The 18414-nt window shown below is 43.0% G+C and overlaps 1 protein-coding gene across 1 annotated transcript in view; it reads left to right on the top strand.

Annotated features, from left to right (window-relative positions):
• The first annotated feature begins 2427 nt into the window (after nt 1–2427).
• MCC (MCC regulator of WNT signaling pathway) overlaps nt 2428–18414 on the top strand; it is a 407995-nt gene continuing 392008 nt past the window's right edge. The window contains exon 1 of the mRNA XM_036886983.2: nt 2428–2587. Coding sequence (XP_036742878.1) covers nt 2445–2587 — 143 coding nt within the window. The 5' untranslated portion in view covers nt 2428–2444. The remainder of the gene's footprint in view (nt 2588–18414) is intronic.

The raw sequence follows: 18414 nt of genomic DNA on the forward strand, positions 1-18414 counted from the left end.
TCAATTCTTTTGGAGGACACGACTCCTGTCTGGCTGTATTGTCAGAGAATAATAAAAATTTTATTCTATGAAAATCTGAAAAATAAAGATTTTAAATATTTACTTACCCTTAGAAACTTGAACATCATAGACAGGTTTATGTTGATGGTAGCATCTTTTAAGCAACTATTATTGGATATGTTGACAAAATTTTCTAAGATGACATCCTATTCATCGTATGAATTATACATGCCCCTAAATACCAGGAACTTGCAGAATTAAAAAGAACTAAAGTAGAAATGGGTGGATGGGGTAGAGAGAAGAGAGAAGAGGGCAGAGACACCTTCCTTCTGATCTGGCATAGTCCCAAGACACATGGATGTGTTCCAGTTATCTATGGCTGCATGACAAATCACCTCAAACCTCAGTGGCTTAAAAGAATAATTCTTTATTATTGTCGTCATATCTCTAGGGTTTGGCTGGGCTCAGACAATTTTTTGCTCAGGGTCTCATGCAGTTGCAGCATCTAGGGCTAGTATCAACCAAAGGCTCGCTCGCTCACACATGCCTAGCACCTGGGATGGGAAGTCTCCAGCATCTGAGGCTCCTTGGGCATCTCTTTCTATTTTTAACAGGGCCTTTCCCCATGGTCTCTACAGCTTGGCAGCGTCGGTGTGGCCAAACTTCTCTCAAGGTAGTTCAGGGCTTCATAGTTCCCGTGTCTGACGTGAGACAGCTAAATGGAATCTATATTGCATTTTCTAACCTGGCCTCAGAAGATATGATAGTCACAAAGGCCCACCCAGGTTCGAGGGGAGGCAACAGACTCCACCTCTTGATGAGAGGTGCACGAAAGAATGTGCAGACTGTTCTAAGACTACCACAGGACTTCACAGACCTCTGGCAGAAAGTCTGGGACAGAATAATGAGTCATTCACTAAACCACACATTGGCTCATTGTGGTTCCCTTTCTGCCATGGTGGAAGGATACTGTCATGTTTAAGGGCTCCTGCTCTGGAATTAGACTGCCTTCCTGGGCTCACCTCTGCCCTGACACTTACTAAGACTAGAACCCTAAGCAAATCTCTGTGCCTTCGTTTTCTTATCTGTCTCCTGGGGAAGAATGAGAACTAATATTTATTGAGCAGTTAGTAGGTGTCAGGCATTTCCCTAAGTACATACATACTGTGAAAATTAACGAAGTGAGTAATAAACCTCACTAAAGTGGACTCAGGAGGCTGAAAGGGGGACCAGTACCACTGCATTATAGGTCTGTTAATTACAGACCCTAGCAGAAGAATCTTCAATAGGAAGGCATCACCAATTACAGGCCCCCAGAGGGAAAGATGTATATTGCATCTCCAAAAAGAAATGAACTTTTCATGTCAATTTCAGTCACAGAGCAGTGGTCACCTCAGATCAGCCATCCTCAATCACCCTGAACCCTTGCTTTTGTCCAATGGACTTTTCATCCAAAAGAACTCTTCTTAACTGCTCCCTTCTTCTCCGTGGAATAATGTTCCTCTCCTTTGTTTGCTGGACTTGTCTATGGTTTTGCTATAGCTTTGCAATTCTCTGCGGTTCCCAAATGAACCCATTTTTTTTTTTCTGGTAAAGTAACCTTTATTTTTTAGGGTTAACAATACTATCTTATTTCATAACCAAGACAACACTATGAGGTAGTTACCTACCTCCTAAATCATAGGGTCAATAATAATAGGCATCTTTCACGTCTGTTGTGTGGGTCAAATGAGACCACAAATTATGTTCGCTCTTCATGTTATTAAAGCTGTTGGGGCAGATTCTAGTGATGCCAGCTCAGGAGAGTGAGCTGCATCCAGAAATGGACAGAACGTGCCTAATGATGCCACACAGGAGTGCAGATTGTTCTCAGTATAGTGGGAGACCAGTCGGAGCTAAGTAGGGTCGGATTTCTTGGCAGGTGTTAAAAATGCACAGACGGACCAAGTCATTCCTGATCTCACTGGGACTATGGTTGCAGAAACCAGCCCTGTCTTGCAGATTGGGACCACGAGTATTGCTTGGAGTTTGTAAAACCAGAGTGTTTTATCTTTTTCCTCGAAAAGAAATCCACGACTCCAGGCAGTCGGAAGAGTTCTGCTGGGAGAACACACGACCTCCGAGTCCAAGTGTCCGGGGTCTGCGCCGTGGCAGGACGCACCGGGCTGAGATACCCTTCCCGGGGGCCTCCTGTGTACTCTGCCTCCCCGGCGTCCCCGTCGCCACCCTGGGCTTCCTGACTCCACCAGCCACCTTCCCCGCCGAGGTGCCCGCTCCGCGAGTGCAGAGCTCCCGTCCTCTCAGCCCGGCAAAACCTGGAGAGCCGGAATCTCTCGCCCGGGGCGCTCCGGCGGCACTGGGCATGCTCCGTCGCCAGGCGGGCTGCGGCTGCGAGCAGCTTGCTCCTCGCCGATTCCTCCGCCTCCCGAGCAGGGAGCGGGCGCATGATGGCGGCGGCGGGGAGCGCCAGCGGCGGCAGCAGCGGCGGCGGCTGCGACAGCAGCGACACGTCCAGCACCGGCGAGGAGGAGCGGATGCGGCGCCTCTTCCAGACGTGCGACGGCGACGGGGACGGGTACATTAGCAGGTACCTGGGGAGGTAACGCGAAACGCGCCGGGGCGCGACCGGCCTCCCCGCGCTGCCCTTGACCCCCTCCGCCCGTTTGCCCCAACTTCCAGCAAGTTGCTCAGAAGCTCACGGGAAAAGTTGGCTGAGACTCTGAGCGTGTCGCCGGCTCGGCCACCGGGGCCGCGGGGCTGATCTGCTCGCCTTCTGGCGGTGGCAGTTGGTCAACTTTTCCCACAGCAGTCTTTGTCTGGGCGTTGGGAGACATCTCTTTAGGATGCGAGTCCTCCCGGGTCTCGGAGCGCTCTCGCCTGTGCGGAAACGAGTTCTGGTCACTTGTCTCAGGTAGGAAGGGCCGCCCTGCAGCCTCGGGCGCCTGGGTGTCAAAAGGCTGTGCCACCGGGCAGCGATTTCCGGCTGCTGGGTGGACAGCCCGGGCCAGACCCGGTTAGGGATGCGCTCTCGGTGACAGAGTTGGACATGAAAACAAGCTTTCCACCGAGCCCCTGCTTCCCAAACTTCGATGGCATAGTTGCCACCCAGTACTGGTTTAAACCTATTAGCCTGAAGGGATCGAAGAGCTCAGGGAGTTTGGGCGCGAGTGTGCAATAGAGACCCTACTCCCGACTCTGGCTCGGCGCGCTGACCAGGTGAGCCTCCAGAGGGTGCGGGCGTCTCTACGCCACCCACCACTTGCAACCCTCGCTGTGTTTGCTGCCAGATCCCATGCAGGGGAGGTGCTTGGCAAAATAATTACCGATGCCCAAATTTTAATCACTTATCAGACGCGGATGGCGAAGAAGGCAGTCGTAATGTTTTACGGTATGCTTCTGTGAAGGGTTGGCACGGGGTGCTGAAGACCGTAAGCGCCGAAATTTGAATTGCGGTCAAGAAGTAAGCGGCCTAACTTGTGTATTACATGTTTCTTTAGCCTTTGTCCTGGTGATGCTAAAGGTCTGTGAAAATACTGGGCTGCCTCCTGCTGATTGTCCTTGCCTACAGGAGGGGGGTGCGGGGTGGGGGAGAGATTTGACAATTAGGAAAACAATCATTTACTTGGGACTCTTGACTCAATTACGATCATTCTCAGCTGAATTTTATTACTTTTCTAAATTTTTCTTGAGAAACATTAGAAAGATATCAGAAAACTTCATGGAGTAATTCTGTCCTGAAATGAAAAAGAATATGTAACTGTAGTTGACACCCATATAGATTTTAATCTGGAAGTCTTTCTCTGTTTCGGTTATAAGATAAATAATGTCAACATATAGTTTAGAGTTTCTGTTCTTGTTTTCCTTATTGAAAGGCCACTGTCTCATTTGCAATAATAAAAACAATCTACATTCTGCAAGTTAGGATGCAAAGGTAATTAAATTTCATATGGGCAAGAGTGCATATAGAAGTTTAGCAGAATTCTCCCTTTCCTTCGTCTAATTTGGCCTGTTAATATGTTACTTTATCTGAACTACATACTCTTTGTATAAGTGCACACATTATTCTGGATGGTGGTGGCTCTGTGTACCCTGAAGGATAATGAATTCTGTAAGGATAAGTTGAGAACTTTGTTTTGCAGTATGAGGCGCTGTGTGTCAGGCAGTAGGAGTAAAGAGGGGTATTTCAGATGAGAGTAGAAACTAGGGGGGGCAAAGATGCAAAAAACGATATAATTCCTCGAGCCACATCACTTTAATAAATCTCCTTGAAAGTTGAAAAGTATGTGCAGTAAAGAACCCTAAACTATAACTTCAACTGCGGGCAGAGTTGCCCTGGATATTGTTTTATGCTCTGACAAAATTCCCATATAGGAGGAGTTCAGGGATGGCAATTTTACTGAAAGGGGTCACCACAGAACTTCTCTGGAAGTGTGTTTGTATAGCAAGCATAGTTTTACCTGGAATATATGTTTATTTGGTATGTCTTGGGGATGGAGTTAACTGGCATTGTGACTCCCTCTTCAAAGCTACTCGTTTGTGCTACCCGTTTTAATGACCTTTACTGACCACTCACTCTGCATTGGGTGATAAAGTGTGGAGTGCTGTGAATTATCTTTTGTTGAACACGAGGGTTGGACTTTCTACATTAAAACCTTAAAAACTTCAGATTCTTCCAAAGGTGTTAAGTTTATGCACATGGTACACAGCTGTATCCATTAGGATTTCAGTTGGGTATATATAATAGAAAATTAACCACAGTCAAACAAGGGTTGACTTTCTCACCTAGAAGTCTCACCTAGAAGGGTGGTCAGTCCAGGCTGGGGAAGCCATTCCGTAATGGTGTCAATGCCCAGCTTCCTTCTTTCTTTCTGCTTCACCATTATTTATATAAAGAATTCATCCTAATGGTTATCTTATAGTTTTAAAATGATTGCTGTATCTCCAGCCTCATCTCCAAGTTCTAGGGAGAAAGGTGTAAGAGGAAGCTAAAATGAGTCATTATATATATACACGTATGAATAAAATTAAAGCAGAGCATTTCCAAATCCCTTAACTAATGTGATATTGGTCAAATCACATCACCTTACCATACCTACTTGCAGTAGAGTTCAAAAAGGCATAAAATTTAATTGGCCTGTTGCCTCCTAAACAAAATCTGAATCCTGCTCCTGACAGCAGTGAATGGATATTGGGTATCCAAGCTGCAACCAAAACATGCAATAAAACCCCTAGCACAACCCAAATTCAACTATATTTGCTAAATTCAAAACTATGTATCTTTGCCTAGCTCTCATTCTCAAAGACTAGTGAGCTGCAGAGCTTATGTTTGAAGGAAGGATGGTGGAAGTTGCACTGAGGGCATGAGGGGAAATGTCAGGATACACCGTCTTAGAAAGAGGGAGGCAAAGGTAGGGCTTTGAATTCTCAACATTCACTTGGCCCAACCTTTCCCATAAAGCTGACAAACAAGGGCACCAGCTAACCAGAGATTCCTGGACTTGCCGCTTGTGCCCGGGACCTGCCAGAGGGGCCCAGAGTCATCCCCATGGATGGCTAAGCTGAGGCAGACAACTACCATCAGGTGGAGCCAAGCCACAGTCAGCACAGAGAAGGGTCTGTGCTGCCCAGTGGGACCCCAGTTGGCTCTTCTGCTGTACTTCATTAACCTTATGATGACTTTATCCCACATTTTGTCATGTGAATTTTTTGGACTCTAACATGTTACAGGAGATGGTGGGGTTACTCCATTTGTTGAAATTACTTTCTCTTTGGAATTTTTAAAGCCTCTTGTTTTTACCCTTCAATTTAAGAAATTATTTGAATGTTTTGACAAATATCTAAAATCGACACTTAAATTTTTTAGACTCCAAGCTTCAGCTCAAACATTGGTGACTTAGAGCTTCCCTGACCACTGTATCCAAGTGGGTCGGCACCATCCCACCATTATCCTCCATCGTAGGACTAGTGGCTTTCTTCCAAAGCACTTTTTACAACTTGTAACTGCATTTCTATTTATTATTTTGTTCACCTGTTTATTGTTATTCTCCCACTAGACGTAGCCTTTATGAGGTCAGAAATTATGTCTATTTTGTTAAAACAGTACACTTAGGATCTAGCACAGTATCTGCCATATAGCATTCAATCAGTAAATTCTGATGAATAAATGACCAAGAAAAAAACAGTGATATGTTTGTGCATATTAAAAAATCTTTCAAGCATATTCCATGTTTATGAAATACTTTAAATGTGAATATATTTTATTAAATAATATTTTCCTTAAAAATATCTCCTTTCTGGCTATATAAAAGATAGTATTATTGAAAAATTGGAAAATAGAGAGATGTAGAAATAGAAAAGTAAAGTTATTCATTACCTCATAACCAAGAAATATCATTTCTATTTTCCTGGTAGCATATCCACATAACTTCACTTCCTCTAGTACATTAAAAATGATTTGATAAAAGGAAAGACATCCCATGTTCATGGATAGGAATATTTAATATTGTCATGATAACAGTACTTCCCCAAATTGATCTACAGATTCAATTCAACCTTTCTCAGAATCCTAGCTGCCATTTTTTGCAGAAATTGACAATATGATGCTAAAATTCATATGGCAAATTAAGGGACCCAAATAGTCAAAACAATCTTGAAAAGGAAGAAGAAAGTTGCAGGATTCACACTTCCCAATTTCAAAACTTACTGCAAAGCAACAGTAATCAAGACAGTAAGGTACTGGTAAAAAGCTAGACATATAGATCAGTGTATTCGAAGTGAGTGTCCAAAACAACTCTATGTGTTCATGGTGAATTGATTTCCACAGGAATGTCAAGAAAAGCATACCAAAATCAAGGGTGAAATGGAGAAAGAATAGACTTTTCAACAAATGGTGCTGGAACAACTGGATTGTGACATGTAAAGGAATGAAGTCGGACACTTTTCTCATATACAAAAACATATGTGTTCTTCACATACAAAATGTATGGCTCGCTTTCCTCATATACAAAAATTAACCCAAAATAGATAAAAAACTTAAATGTTTAAGAGCTGACACTATTAAACTCTTAAAACAGGACAAAATGTTTGTCACCTTGGATTTGGGAATGGGTTCTTATATATGACACCAAAACACAGGCTACAAAAGACAAAATAGATAAACTGGGCTTCATCAATTTTTAGTGTTTAAAAGACACTGTTAAAAGCATGAAAGACAACCTGAAGAATAGGAGAAAATATTTGCAAATCATATATCTGATAAAGGATTTGTATCTACATTATATAAAAAACTCTTACAACTCAATGATAAAAAAAATAAATAACTCAATTAAAAATGGAAAAAGGATCTGAACAGACCTGTCTTCAAAGAATATATACAAACAGCCAATAAAGACACGAAAAGATACTTGCCATCATTAGCCACTAGGGAAATGGAAATTGAAACTGTAGTGAGACACCACTTTACACCCAGTAGGACGGCTATAATCTAAAAGTCAGATAATACAAATGTAGGTAAGGTTGTGGAGAAACCAGAACCCTCATACACAGCATGTAGGAATGAAAACCATTGCAGCAGTTCCTCATAAACTTAAACAGATAATTATCATATGATCCAGCAGTTCTACTCATAGGTACATATGCAAGATAACTGAAAACATGTGTCCCCATACAAACTTGTATGTGAATGTTCATGCAACATTATTCATAGTAGTCAAAAGGTTAAGCAACCCCAAATCCTATCAGCTGATGAATGAATAAACAAGAGGTGGTCTGTCCATATAATGGAATATTATTTAGTCATAAAAAGGAACAAAGTACTGAAACATGCTATAACCTTGGATGAACCTTGAAAGCATTATGTTAAGTGAAAGGAGCCAGTCACAAAAGACCACATGCTATGTGATTCAATTTATATGAAATATCCAGATTACACAAATTTATAGATACAGAAAATCAGTGGTTGCCTAGGACTGAGGGTAATGGGGGGGATTGAAGGTTAATAGCTGAAGAGTGGAATTTCTTTTTGAGATGATGAAAAATCTTCTAAAGTTGATTGTATGATGGTTGTACAACTCTATGAATATACTAAAATCCATCATGTTGTATACTATACATGGATGAATTTTATGGTATGTGAATTGTAATATATCTCAATAAAACTGTCAAAAAAAGATAGGAAAATGTGATTTGTAAGTATAATATTCCATTAACTGATCAATCAATTTATTTATTTTCCTACTATTGAATATTTAAGTTGTTTCCAATTACTTGCTTTGGAATTTCATTAAATCTAATATACCGTAGATTGGGACACTCCATTATTTTTTTAATTTTTAATTTTTTTATTTTGGTATCATTAGTGTACAATTACATGAGCAACATTATGGTACTACATTCCCCCCATCATCAAGTACCCACCACACACCCTATTACAGTAACTGTCCATCAGTGTAGTAAGATGCTATAGAATCACTACTTGTCTTCTCTGTGCTATACTGCCTTCCCTGTGCACCCCCCCAACATTATGTGTGCTAATCATAATGCCCCTTTTTCCCTTTCTCCCCGCCTTCCCAACCATCCTCCCCCATCCCTTTACCTTTTGTAACTGTTAGTCCATTCTTGGGTTCTGTGATTTTGCTGCTGTTTCATTCCTTCATTTTTTTTTTGTTCTTATACTCCACAGATGAGTGAAATCACTTGTACTTGTCTTTCTCTGCCTGGCTTATTTCACTGAGCATAATACCCTCTAGTTCCATCCATGTTGTTGCAAATGGTAGGATTTGTTTTCTTCTTATGGCTGAGTAATATTCCATTGTGTATATGTACCATCTCTTTATCCATTCATCTACTGATGGACACTTAGGTTGCTTCAATTTCTTGGTTATTGTAAATAGTGCTGTGATAAACATAGGGGTGCATATGTCTTTTTGAAACTGGGCTCCTGCATTCTTAGGGTAAATTCCTAGAAGTGGAATTCCTGGGTCAAATGGTATTTCTATTTTTAGTTTTTTGAGGAACCTCCATACTGCTTTCTATAATGGTGGGATACCCCATTATTTTATGTAGCAATCAAACTATAATAAAATACATATATAATTAGGTTTTAAATTAATTAATTTATTATTGATAAACTTTTAATTTAATCTTATTGAAAGGTCTCCCTTGAACTTCTTTAGTCATAAATTTATATCATATTTTACTATTGTGCACACATAAAGAAAAAGAAGCTAATCAGATTGTTCATAAAAATCCTAAAACTTCTTGATTTTGAAAGTTCAAGTCCTCTAAATCACTTTTAGATTCAGAGTGTTGGTGTGTTTTGCTACCCAATATCAACCTTTGTGACATCAAAATATTCAGGGATACAGCATTTCTTTAAAGGAGGCTCCATTATTTTCTGTAGGATTTTCTTCTAAAATACTAGCATGCTTTCTGTAAGTATTGATGTTGGTAGTGCTAGTCTTATCAGAATGTATCATTGGAAGGTTCTCAGACAATAACAAGTTGCTGCTCTCTAGTCATGCTGCTAGGAATAATAGCCTGATTCGTGCTGCACAGGCAATGGTAACTATGCCAGCACCGGCCAAGAGAATTGTAAGAAACATTCAGATTTTGCAATGTTAAACTGTGCATCTTAAAAGTTTTGACAAAGGATATTTTATATAATGCTAGGATAAATACCTTTGTTGTTCCATGTACTGTATTATTAAACAATGAGTCAAAACTGGAACTATCAGTGAAATGTATGAACTAGAATTGCTTTGCAAACACTTTGCTGAGTCTTCTTTAAAGAAGAACTACAACAACAAAAGTTTTCAGGTTGAATGGAGAACACTATAGTGTGTTTAAAGAGTTGCAGATTTACATATTAAAGATACTCTACTATTCTTCGACTGGTCAGTGGTGCCAGAAATTTGGCAGTGGGAGGCTGGAGAGAGGAGTCATTTGGCTTTTAAAGGGTTAGAGAAGCCACTTAAACAAAAGGCAAGTGGAATAGAAAAGACTATTACCTCTAGATTCCTTGTTTCATGGCCAAGTAGGTTCCCGTGACATAAAGGTTATTCTTAGAGGTGATAACTCTGAAACACAATTTTTAAAAGAGCCTTGGGTGAGATTCAAAGAACAGCGTAACCAAAGCCAAACTTCCAAGAAACTGACTAATACTGAAAGTCTCAAAGCTACAAATCATAATTTCAGAGAAGCATAAACTGAACCTAAGTGATGGAAAAAAGAAAAACAAAAAGGAAAAAACTATTAAAACTAATATGAGGGAGAGAATTGTGAATGGGACAAGTTTGGTACTCAGTCACCCAAAAGAGCTAACTCTGATATGTAGTATTTCCTGATTACTGACATACAATAAAATGAACCTATTTTAAGTTTATATTCAATGAATTTTGATATATTTATATACTCCTAAAACCATCACCACAATCAACATTGATTTTCATAATCTCAAAAAATTTCCTATGCCTCTTCCTGGTCAGTCTCTCCCCTGATCCCAGTCACTGATCTGCTTCCTGTCACTATAGGATAGATTTGTCTTTCAGTATTTCATATAAATGGACTTGTACAGCATGTACTATTTTGTTTTTTTCAAGCTTTCGAGATTCATGCATACTATTACATATATCAATAGTTTCTTCTCCTTTATTACTGACTAACATTCCATTGTATGGATGTAGCACAATTTGTCCGTTCATTTGTTGATGGACACTGGGTTGTTTCGAGTTTGAGGCTACTATGAATAAAGGCACTGTCTTGTCGATGGGTTTCAGCCCTGGGGAAGTTTGCTATGGATTCAGTGTGACCAAAGAAATCGACAGCAAAACGTTCTTGGGGTGAAAGGGTTATACCCAACTTTATTTCCAGGTGGCAGGTCGGTCACTAAAATCCCGTTCACTCAGAGAAAGTCTGCATGCAGCAAGCCGGTCTCTGCTTCTGGGCCCCTCTGTCACACAGCCGTCCTCTGGGCCTCTCTGCACAGCCGTCCTGCACAGCCATCCTCTGGGCCTCTGTCCTCAGCGCTGCCACCACTCCAACCTCTGCTCTGCTCTCTGCAGCCTTGAAGCCCTGCCACCGTGTGGTGCCCAGAGCACTAGGAGGAGCTCTTTATATAGAGTCAAATTGCCCACATGTGTGCAGTGAGCTAGTCAATCAGGGCCAGGTGAGAATCCTGGCCACCAGAACTCTCATTTTATCCACAGGCACTATGAACATTCATATACAAGTGAAACTACATTAGTTTTGAGGAACAGAATTCTGTATTTAAGATAGGGTAGAATTAACACATTGAGTGAGTGTTCACCAGGTGTTTTATATAGCTTATTTATCACTCATAGTAGCTACAGAAGCAAAGAGGAAAAAACGGATAATCCTGGCAAAGCAATAGTGCAAGATAGGAATAGTGCCTAATGGTTAGAGACTGCTCAGCCTGAGCAACACAGCACCACATTATTGAACCACAAATTCTTCATATCTAGAGACACTTAAGGGTCATCTAGCTTGAAGATCCTTAAGCAAGAGCCTAAGTCTAAACCATTTGTCTACCAGGATTCTTGCCTTACAATCTACATGCTTTCAATCTTCTGCAATAGTCCCTGTGAGAGAAAGCTGGAGCACTATAATCAGATTCCACAATACCAACAGAGGATAATAACAACTTAGAGATAATCACAAAAATTCAGATACAACAAGATTTTGATACAGGTAACAAAATTTATAATAGTCCTCAAGCCAGAGGAGGGTCCTAATACCAAAGTTTATAATAATCCTCAAGCCAGAGGAAGTTCCCAATCCACAGAGACTTTAGGGGTGATAAGACACATGTTTTAATGACACCAACATAGGCAAATCTTGTCCATCAGGTAGGATGCATGCAAGAAAGTGGTCCTGTGATAGGACTGTAGCAGGAAGGGGGTCCCTTCCACGTCTAGTATACCATAAATTTACTCCTTTCCCCATGGGGGTTACTGAAGGGTCTATATATAGTGCTACTGGAGGTTCATGCACTGGCCACAATGATAAAACAAAACTCCCTGGTAAGATGCTCCTACCTTCTGGCTATTCAGAATATACTACTGTGACCTTTGGCGGCCACTCTGCTGTTATTCCAGGAATACACAGGAGGCCAGTTTCCAGGCCTTGTCCCCAAGGTGCCAGGAGAGCCAGCCATCGTTGGTCCATGGCTACATCCACTCAATGGAGTCTCCCGGGTTCAGTGCAGTTGGTGATGGCCCCAAGATATTATTCTGGTGGCCGAACCTCGGTTTCAGTGATTCTTCCTTGGTTTGTACTTGCAGTTATATAGGGGAGGCAGCCATATGTGTTAACATGTCTACAGGGGTCAGGGCTCCCTTTCAGGGTCTCTTGTTCAAACGCCGTAGCATGGTGCATAAGCAGACTGACCATCCCAGCAGACTACTGGTATATGACTTTAGTCCGGATTTTAACAAGCCATTGTGCCTCTCTATCATGCCTGCTGTGGAAGGATTGTATGGCACATGAAACTTCCATTTGATTCCCAGCTGTTGCACCCATTCTTGCAGTGTATGTCCAGTAAAATGGGTGCCCTGATCACTCTCAATTACCTGTGGTCAGTCATAGGCAGCAAAGAGACACTCCAGGCCTCTTTTGGTCATCTGCTGGTCTGCAAAACAGGTAGGAAAAGCAACCAGAAGTCCAGTAGCTGTGTCCACACAAGTCATTGCATACCGATATCCTTCTGACACAGGTAGAGGCCCAATATAGTCTATCTGCCACCTGACGAGGGGTATAGGCCCCTTAGCTATTGTCCCATGTTGCTGTGGAACTCGATGTAAGTCCCTTTTGGAGCGCATGACACACTCCTGCCAGGCTCTGCTAACTTCTTCAAAGGTCAAAGGCAAGCCCCACCAACGGGCTACAGCCCACTTTGTCTTTTGCCCTCATGCAACAAGCGCTGATGTAACCATTGGGCTACATCAGAGGCAGGCTTTCCTTCTAATCAACGTATCTGGGCCAATTTATAGGCTTCATCATTTCCTGGGGATACCAGTGGCAAATGGCCTGTCACATGGTATACTGTAATTATTTTAGTCTGACCACAGGCCCATAAGTCTTGCCACAGTTCTTGCCCCCAAAGGGATCAGTGACCAACCAGCCAGTTGGCATGGTACCAGGTTGGTAGCCACAGGGTCAAGCCCCGATAGACAGCCCAGCTGTCAGTGCAGACAACTATAGGGGAGGGCTCCTGGCTGATTACAAGCCACACAGCCTGCAACTCAGCCCATTAGCTGCTTTTCCCCTCACTGTCTTCCATCCATATTGTCTCAGTCTTAGGATGGAAAGCTATCGCCCTCCATTTTGGGGGCTGCCCACAGTTGGAGCCATCTGTGTACCATGCATCTTTGGGTATAGGGGCTCTTCCCTCCTGATAGGGACTCTCTGCTACTAATGGTTCAAAAGCAAGTTCTTCCTGCTTTTCACTAGTATATGTCACTGGCCCCAACAAGTATTGGAGTTCTTCACTCAAGGGGCTATGAGAGAGGGCACTACACTGCTGTAGGTAAGCACACCACTTGGCTAGTGTGGGCGTTTGTGCCACACCACTCCTTGGCTTTTGGGTCCAGTCTCGTACCCACCCTGAGATGGGATAGGTGATTATTACCTTTATCAGAGCCATTTCAGTGATGGGTTCTGTAGCCAGCAAGGTGTGAAACACGGCAGCCAGTTGTTTTTCTATCAAAGTGTATCATACCTCTGCCCCTTTCCACGGTTGTGGCCAGAATCCAACAGGTTGGCAAGTTCGTTCAAGCCGCTGCCAGAGACCCCAGCCATAACTGTCTTCACTCACATGAACGTCCAGCTCACAGGGCCTTAATGGGTCTATCACACTCAAGGCCTGCACAGCCTTGACTGCCCGTTTTGCTGTAGTAAAGGCAGATGCACATGTCTCATCCTAGTTCCACCTGACGCCATTTCGTACCAACCGGTATATGGGCTTCAGAATTTGTGCCAAGTGCGGGATAAACACTGTCCAGTAGCCTAGAAGACCCAGAAACTCCTGTAGCAATGCAGTTGTAGGGGTAGGAAAGGCCTGTACTTTATCTATAACTGCTTCTGGTATAACTTTGGTCTTATCCGACCAGATGACCCCCAAGAATTGGACAGACAAACTGGGTCCCTGAACCTTGGTACTGTTCACAGCCCATCCTTTCTACTGTAGATGTTGCAGCAGTCTAGGTGCTGCACCTTCTAGATCTGAAAGAGAATCAGACGTGAGCATGACATCATCAATATAATGGTACAGCTGCACCACTGGTGGTTTCTCCCATGAAGCCAAGTCCTGGGCTACAAGTCCATGACAGATGGTGGGGCTGTGGAGGTATCCCTGTGGAAGGACGGTGAAAGTCCATTGCCATCCTTCCCACACGAAGGCAAACTGTTCCTGACTTTCCTGTTCAATGTCATTGGAAAAGAAGGCATTAGCAAGATCTACCACATAATGGTATGTTTCTAGTTCATGGCTGAGGCTCTCCATCAAGCCTGCAATAGAGGGGACAGCAGCATGCATAGGGGGTATGACTTTATTCAGTTCTCTATAATCCACAGTCATATGCCAGGAGCCATCTGGCTTTTTTACAGGCCACACTGGGGAATTGAAAGGACTATGGGTGGGCTTTATAATACCCACCTTTTCCAGCTCCTGTAGAGTTTCTCTAATCTCTTTATGCCCTCCAGGCAGTTTGTATTGTTTGGTATTAGTCACCTGCCAAGGCACAGGCCAAGCTATGAGCAGGTGCCTAGCATGTCTTCTCATAACTGCCTTCACCACACGTACTCTCAGTCTGAACTCACCTGCAGTGGTCTGCAGCCATTAACCCTGCAGGATATCAATCCCCAAAATATACTCAGGGATAGGAGATATATACACAGTATACTCTTTTGGGGGTAGATGCCCTATTCCCAAAGGGATTTGGGCTTTTTTCACTCTGACAGCCTTACCCCTGTATCCATCTATGATAGTGGGGGTCCTGGGGAACTGCTCAGGGTTACCATGAATCAGTGAACATTCAGCCCCTGTGTCCACCAGAGCCAGGACACATTGTATGTTCACTAGGTACCAATGGATAGCTATTTCAACATGTGGCCTCTGGTCCTCCCCTGGTCCCTCAGGGCAGATACCTGGACTTTCCCCTCAGTCAAACCATGTTCCCCAATCATCTTCCTGTGTGGGTGCAAGAGAGGTTGGCTCACTCTCCAGAAGGAAGACTTGCAAACACACAGGCCAGACTTGTGGCTCTGTCTCTGACCTCTGCCTCTTTGGTCTTAATGGCTGGAACTGCTGCTCTGGTTTCAGCTGTTGCCATAGCTCCAGTAAGATCCTATTTGACTTCCCATCTAATTTCCTTCCATCTGCTCCTACCCGTATTGAATCAACCCACATCTGGGTCCTCGTAACTTTCATGGGGCCCTTTAAATTCTTCTTGTGAGTAACAGATCTTATTTATTTCTGGGTTCTCATTGCTTCAGCCTCTCCTAAGTCTGCTACTGTATGTGTCACCTCACTTATGGGATGCCCTAAATGAGGGGAAAGAATGGCCCCTAGAGACCCAAAGAGGGATATGGGAGCCGTTTGAAGCACATTTCTTATCCTAGTAGTGAAAATCTCTTCATCTGGGCCATAATTCTCTTGACTATAGATGGCATTTCTTATGCCTAGCTCTCATAACACCTGTTGGAGCTCAGCATATGTCTGCCATCTAACAGGAGAGGATGGCAGATCACCCAGATTGGGCCACACAGCATGAAGTGCAGCCATAAGCCAATCTAGGAGGGAGTGACTCCCTGGGGTCTGATGTGCATTTTGTAATTGCTGCCTCAAGGCAGGCTGCAGTGTCAGGGAAGCCAGCTTTCCCATCTCTGATCCCGACAGAACAATTCCATCCACCCCTAAGTTCCACAGACACAGGAGCCAAGCTGATATTGACTCCAAGGGCTTCTGCCTAAACCAGGAGCCCAAATCCACCAGCTCAGCCTGAGTATAGGGGCAGACCATAGAGTGCTCCATGACCTGGGGAGGGGGCTGCTCCTCTCCTTGGGGAACTTTCAGCTGCTGGGTCTTTGTTTTCTTTACAACCACTAGGCATGCTTTCAATACAGGAGGGGCCAGTGCCTCCGGCACCAACCCTTCATCCTTCCCCAGCGACTCCATTTCTGGGGCTGATGGCACCTTTCTCTCCCCTCCCCCGAGTGCCTTCTCTGCTACAGTGCCTCGCAGCAATGCCAGCTCAGTCTTCAGCAGCTCTCTTACCTTCACCTCAATGCTTCACAGCTGGCGTTCTCGTGCCATCTTGGCCTCGTGTTTCATTTTGGATAGTTATTGTCATAGCTTCGAACTCACTGATTGTACTATATTTTTTAATGTTGTGAGAAGCAGCCAACCCACAGTCCCCGCTGCCTCACGGGCACTCTGTCTCTCAAAAGACCTACTTATTATACCAAGGGCCACCCCTACTGCCTCAGGTATCACCTCCACTTGCCTCCAGTCCTGGGGTGGGTCCCAGTCCTCTAGGAGGCAAGTCACCTCAGACCACATACCCACTGGGGGACAATCCACTGTCTCCCCATTCACAGGGGCAGCCCGCTGTAGCACCCCTCCCATAAGGGCAGCCTGTCTTTTTCCTTGGTCACCAATGAATCCTGCCGACTTTCACCAATTGTCTTGCCAATGGGTTTCAGCCCCAGGCAAGTTCGCTATGGATTCAGTGTGACAAAAGAAATTGACAGCAAAACGTTCTTTGGGGTGAAAGAGTTTATTACCAGCTTGTTCTCCTGGCAGTAGGTTGAGCACTAGCATTTCTGCCTTCGCCCAGAGCACTGGGCTAAGTCATCTATATAGTACAATAATAGCTTATTGCCTAAAGGTGTGGAAGTGGAAGCCTAGCAACAGGCCAGTTACATCATCAGGTGTTTAAGTTCAGTGAGGGTCCTGACCATAGGAACTCCAACTTCCCCACACATTTCTTTTTTTTTTTTGTAGATAATTATTTTTTATTGAAGGGTAGTTGACACACAGTATTACATTAGTTTCAGGTGTACAACACAGTGATTCAACATTTATATACATGATAATTCTAGGTACCAGCTATCACCATACCAAGTTGTTACAATATTTTGACTTTATTCCTTATGCTATACATTACATCCCAGTTACTTACTTATTTTACAATTGGAAGTGTGCACTTTTTTTTTTTTGTGAGGGCATCCTTCATATTTATTGATCAAATGGTTGTTAACAACAATAAAATTCTGTATAGGGGAGTCAATGCTCAATGCACAATCATTAATCCACCCCAAGCCTAATTTTCTTCAGTCTCCAATCTTCTGAAGCATAACGAACAAGTTCTTACATGGAGAACAAATTCTTACATAGTGAATAAGTTACAAGGTGAACAGTACAAGGGCAGTCATCACAGAAACTTTCAGTTTTGCTCATGCATTATGAACTCTAAACAGTCAGTTCAAATATGAATACTCATTTGGTTTTTATACTTGATTTATATGTGGATACCACATTTCTCTCTTTATTATTATTCTTTTTAATAAAATGCTGAAGTGGTAGGTAGATACAAGATAAAGGTAGAAAACATAGTTTAGTGTTGTAAGAGAGCAAATGCAGATGATCAGGTGTGTGCCTGTAGACTATGTGTTAATCCAAGCTAGACAAGGGCAATAAAACATCCACGTATGCAGAAGATTTCTCTCAGAACAGGGGGTGTGAGGTTCTAAGCCTCACCTCTGTTGATCCCCAATTTCTCACCTGATGGCCCCCCTGCGACTGTGCCTGTCTTAGGTTGTTCCTCCCTTGAGGAATCTTACCCGTCTCTGGCTAACCAGTCATCTTCCCGGGCCATACAGGGAAATGTAAAGTTGGTAAGTGAGAGAGAAGCCTTATTGTTTGAAAGGTTAGCTTTTTACTTCTTTGCATATTTATGCCCTGTGGCTTCTATGCCCAGCATTTGTCTTGAGGTATCTTTACCACTTGGAAGAATTATGATACTCAGTAAATTTGATATGAGGCACGAATTCTATTTAAGGGTTGTAATTAGGAAGGAAGAAGAAAAGCTATAGAAGTAGCAGGCAGAAGAAAACATGGGAAGATTATTTCTTTGACATATCTTCTTGTAGAGTAAGTTCAGCATGTATAGGTTTTAAACTACTAATTAAATTGCGCACACACATTAACATAATAGGAGTATAGTTACATAACCAAAGCATATCTGTAATTACCAGCCATCTCCAGTGAAACCAAGAAAACCAGTTAGGCACCTTAGGCATTTGTGAAAACTTATCTATGATATGGTGGATATTGTCCAACTGAACTTGAACAGTCTGAGAGAAATCAGACAAATTAAAACAACCCATTCCTGGGGA

This window comes from Manis pentadactyla, chromosome 2 (genome assembly GCF_030020395.1).
Source record: "Manis pentadactyla isolate mManPen7 chromosome 2, mManPen7.hap1, whole genome shotgun sequence".
In the NCBI taxonomy this organism is placed as follows: Eukaryota; Metazoa; Chordata; class Mammalia; order Pholidota; family Manidae; genus Manis; species Manis pentadactyla.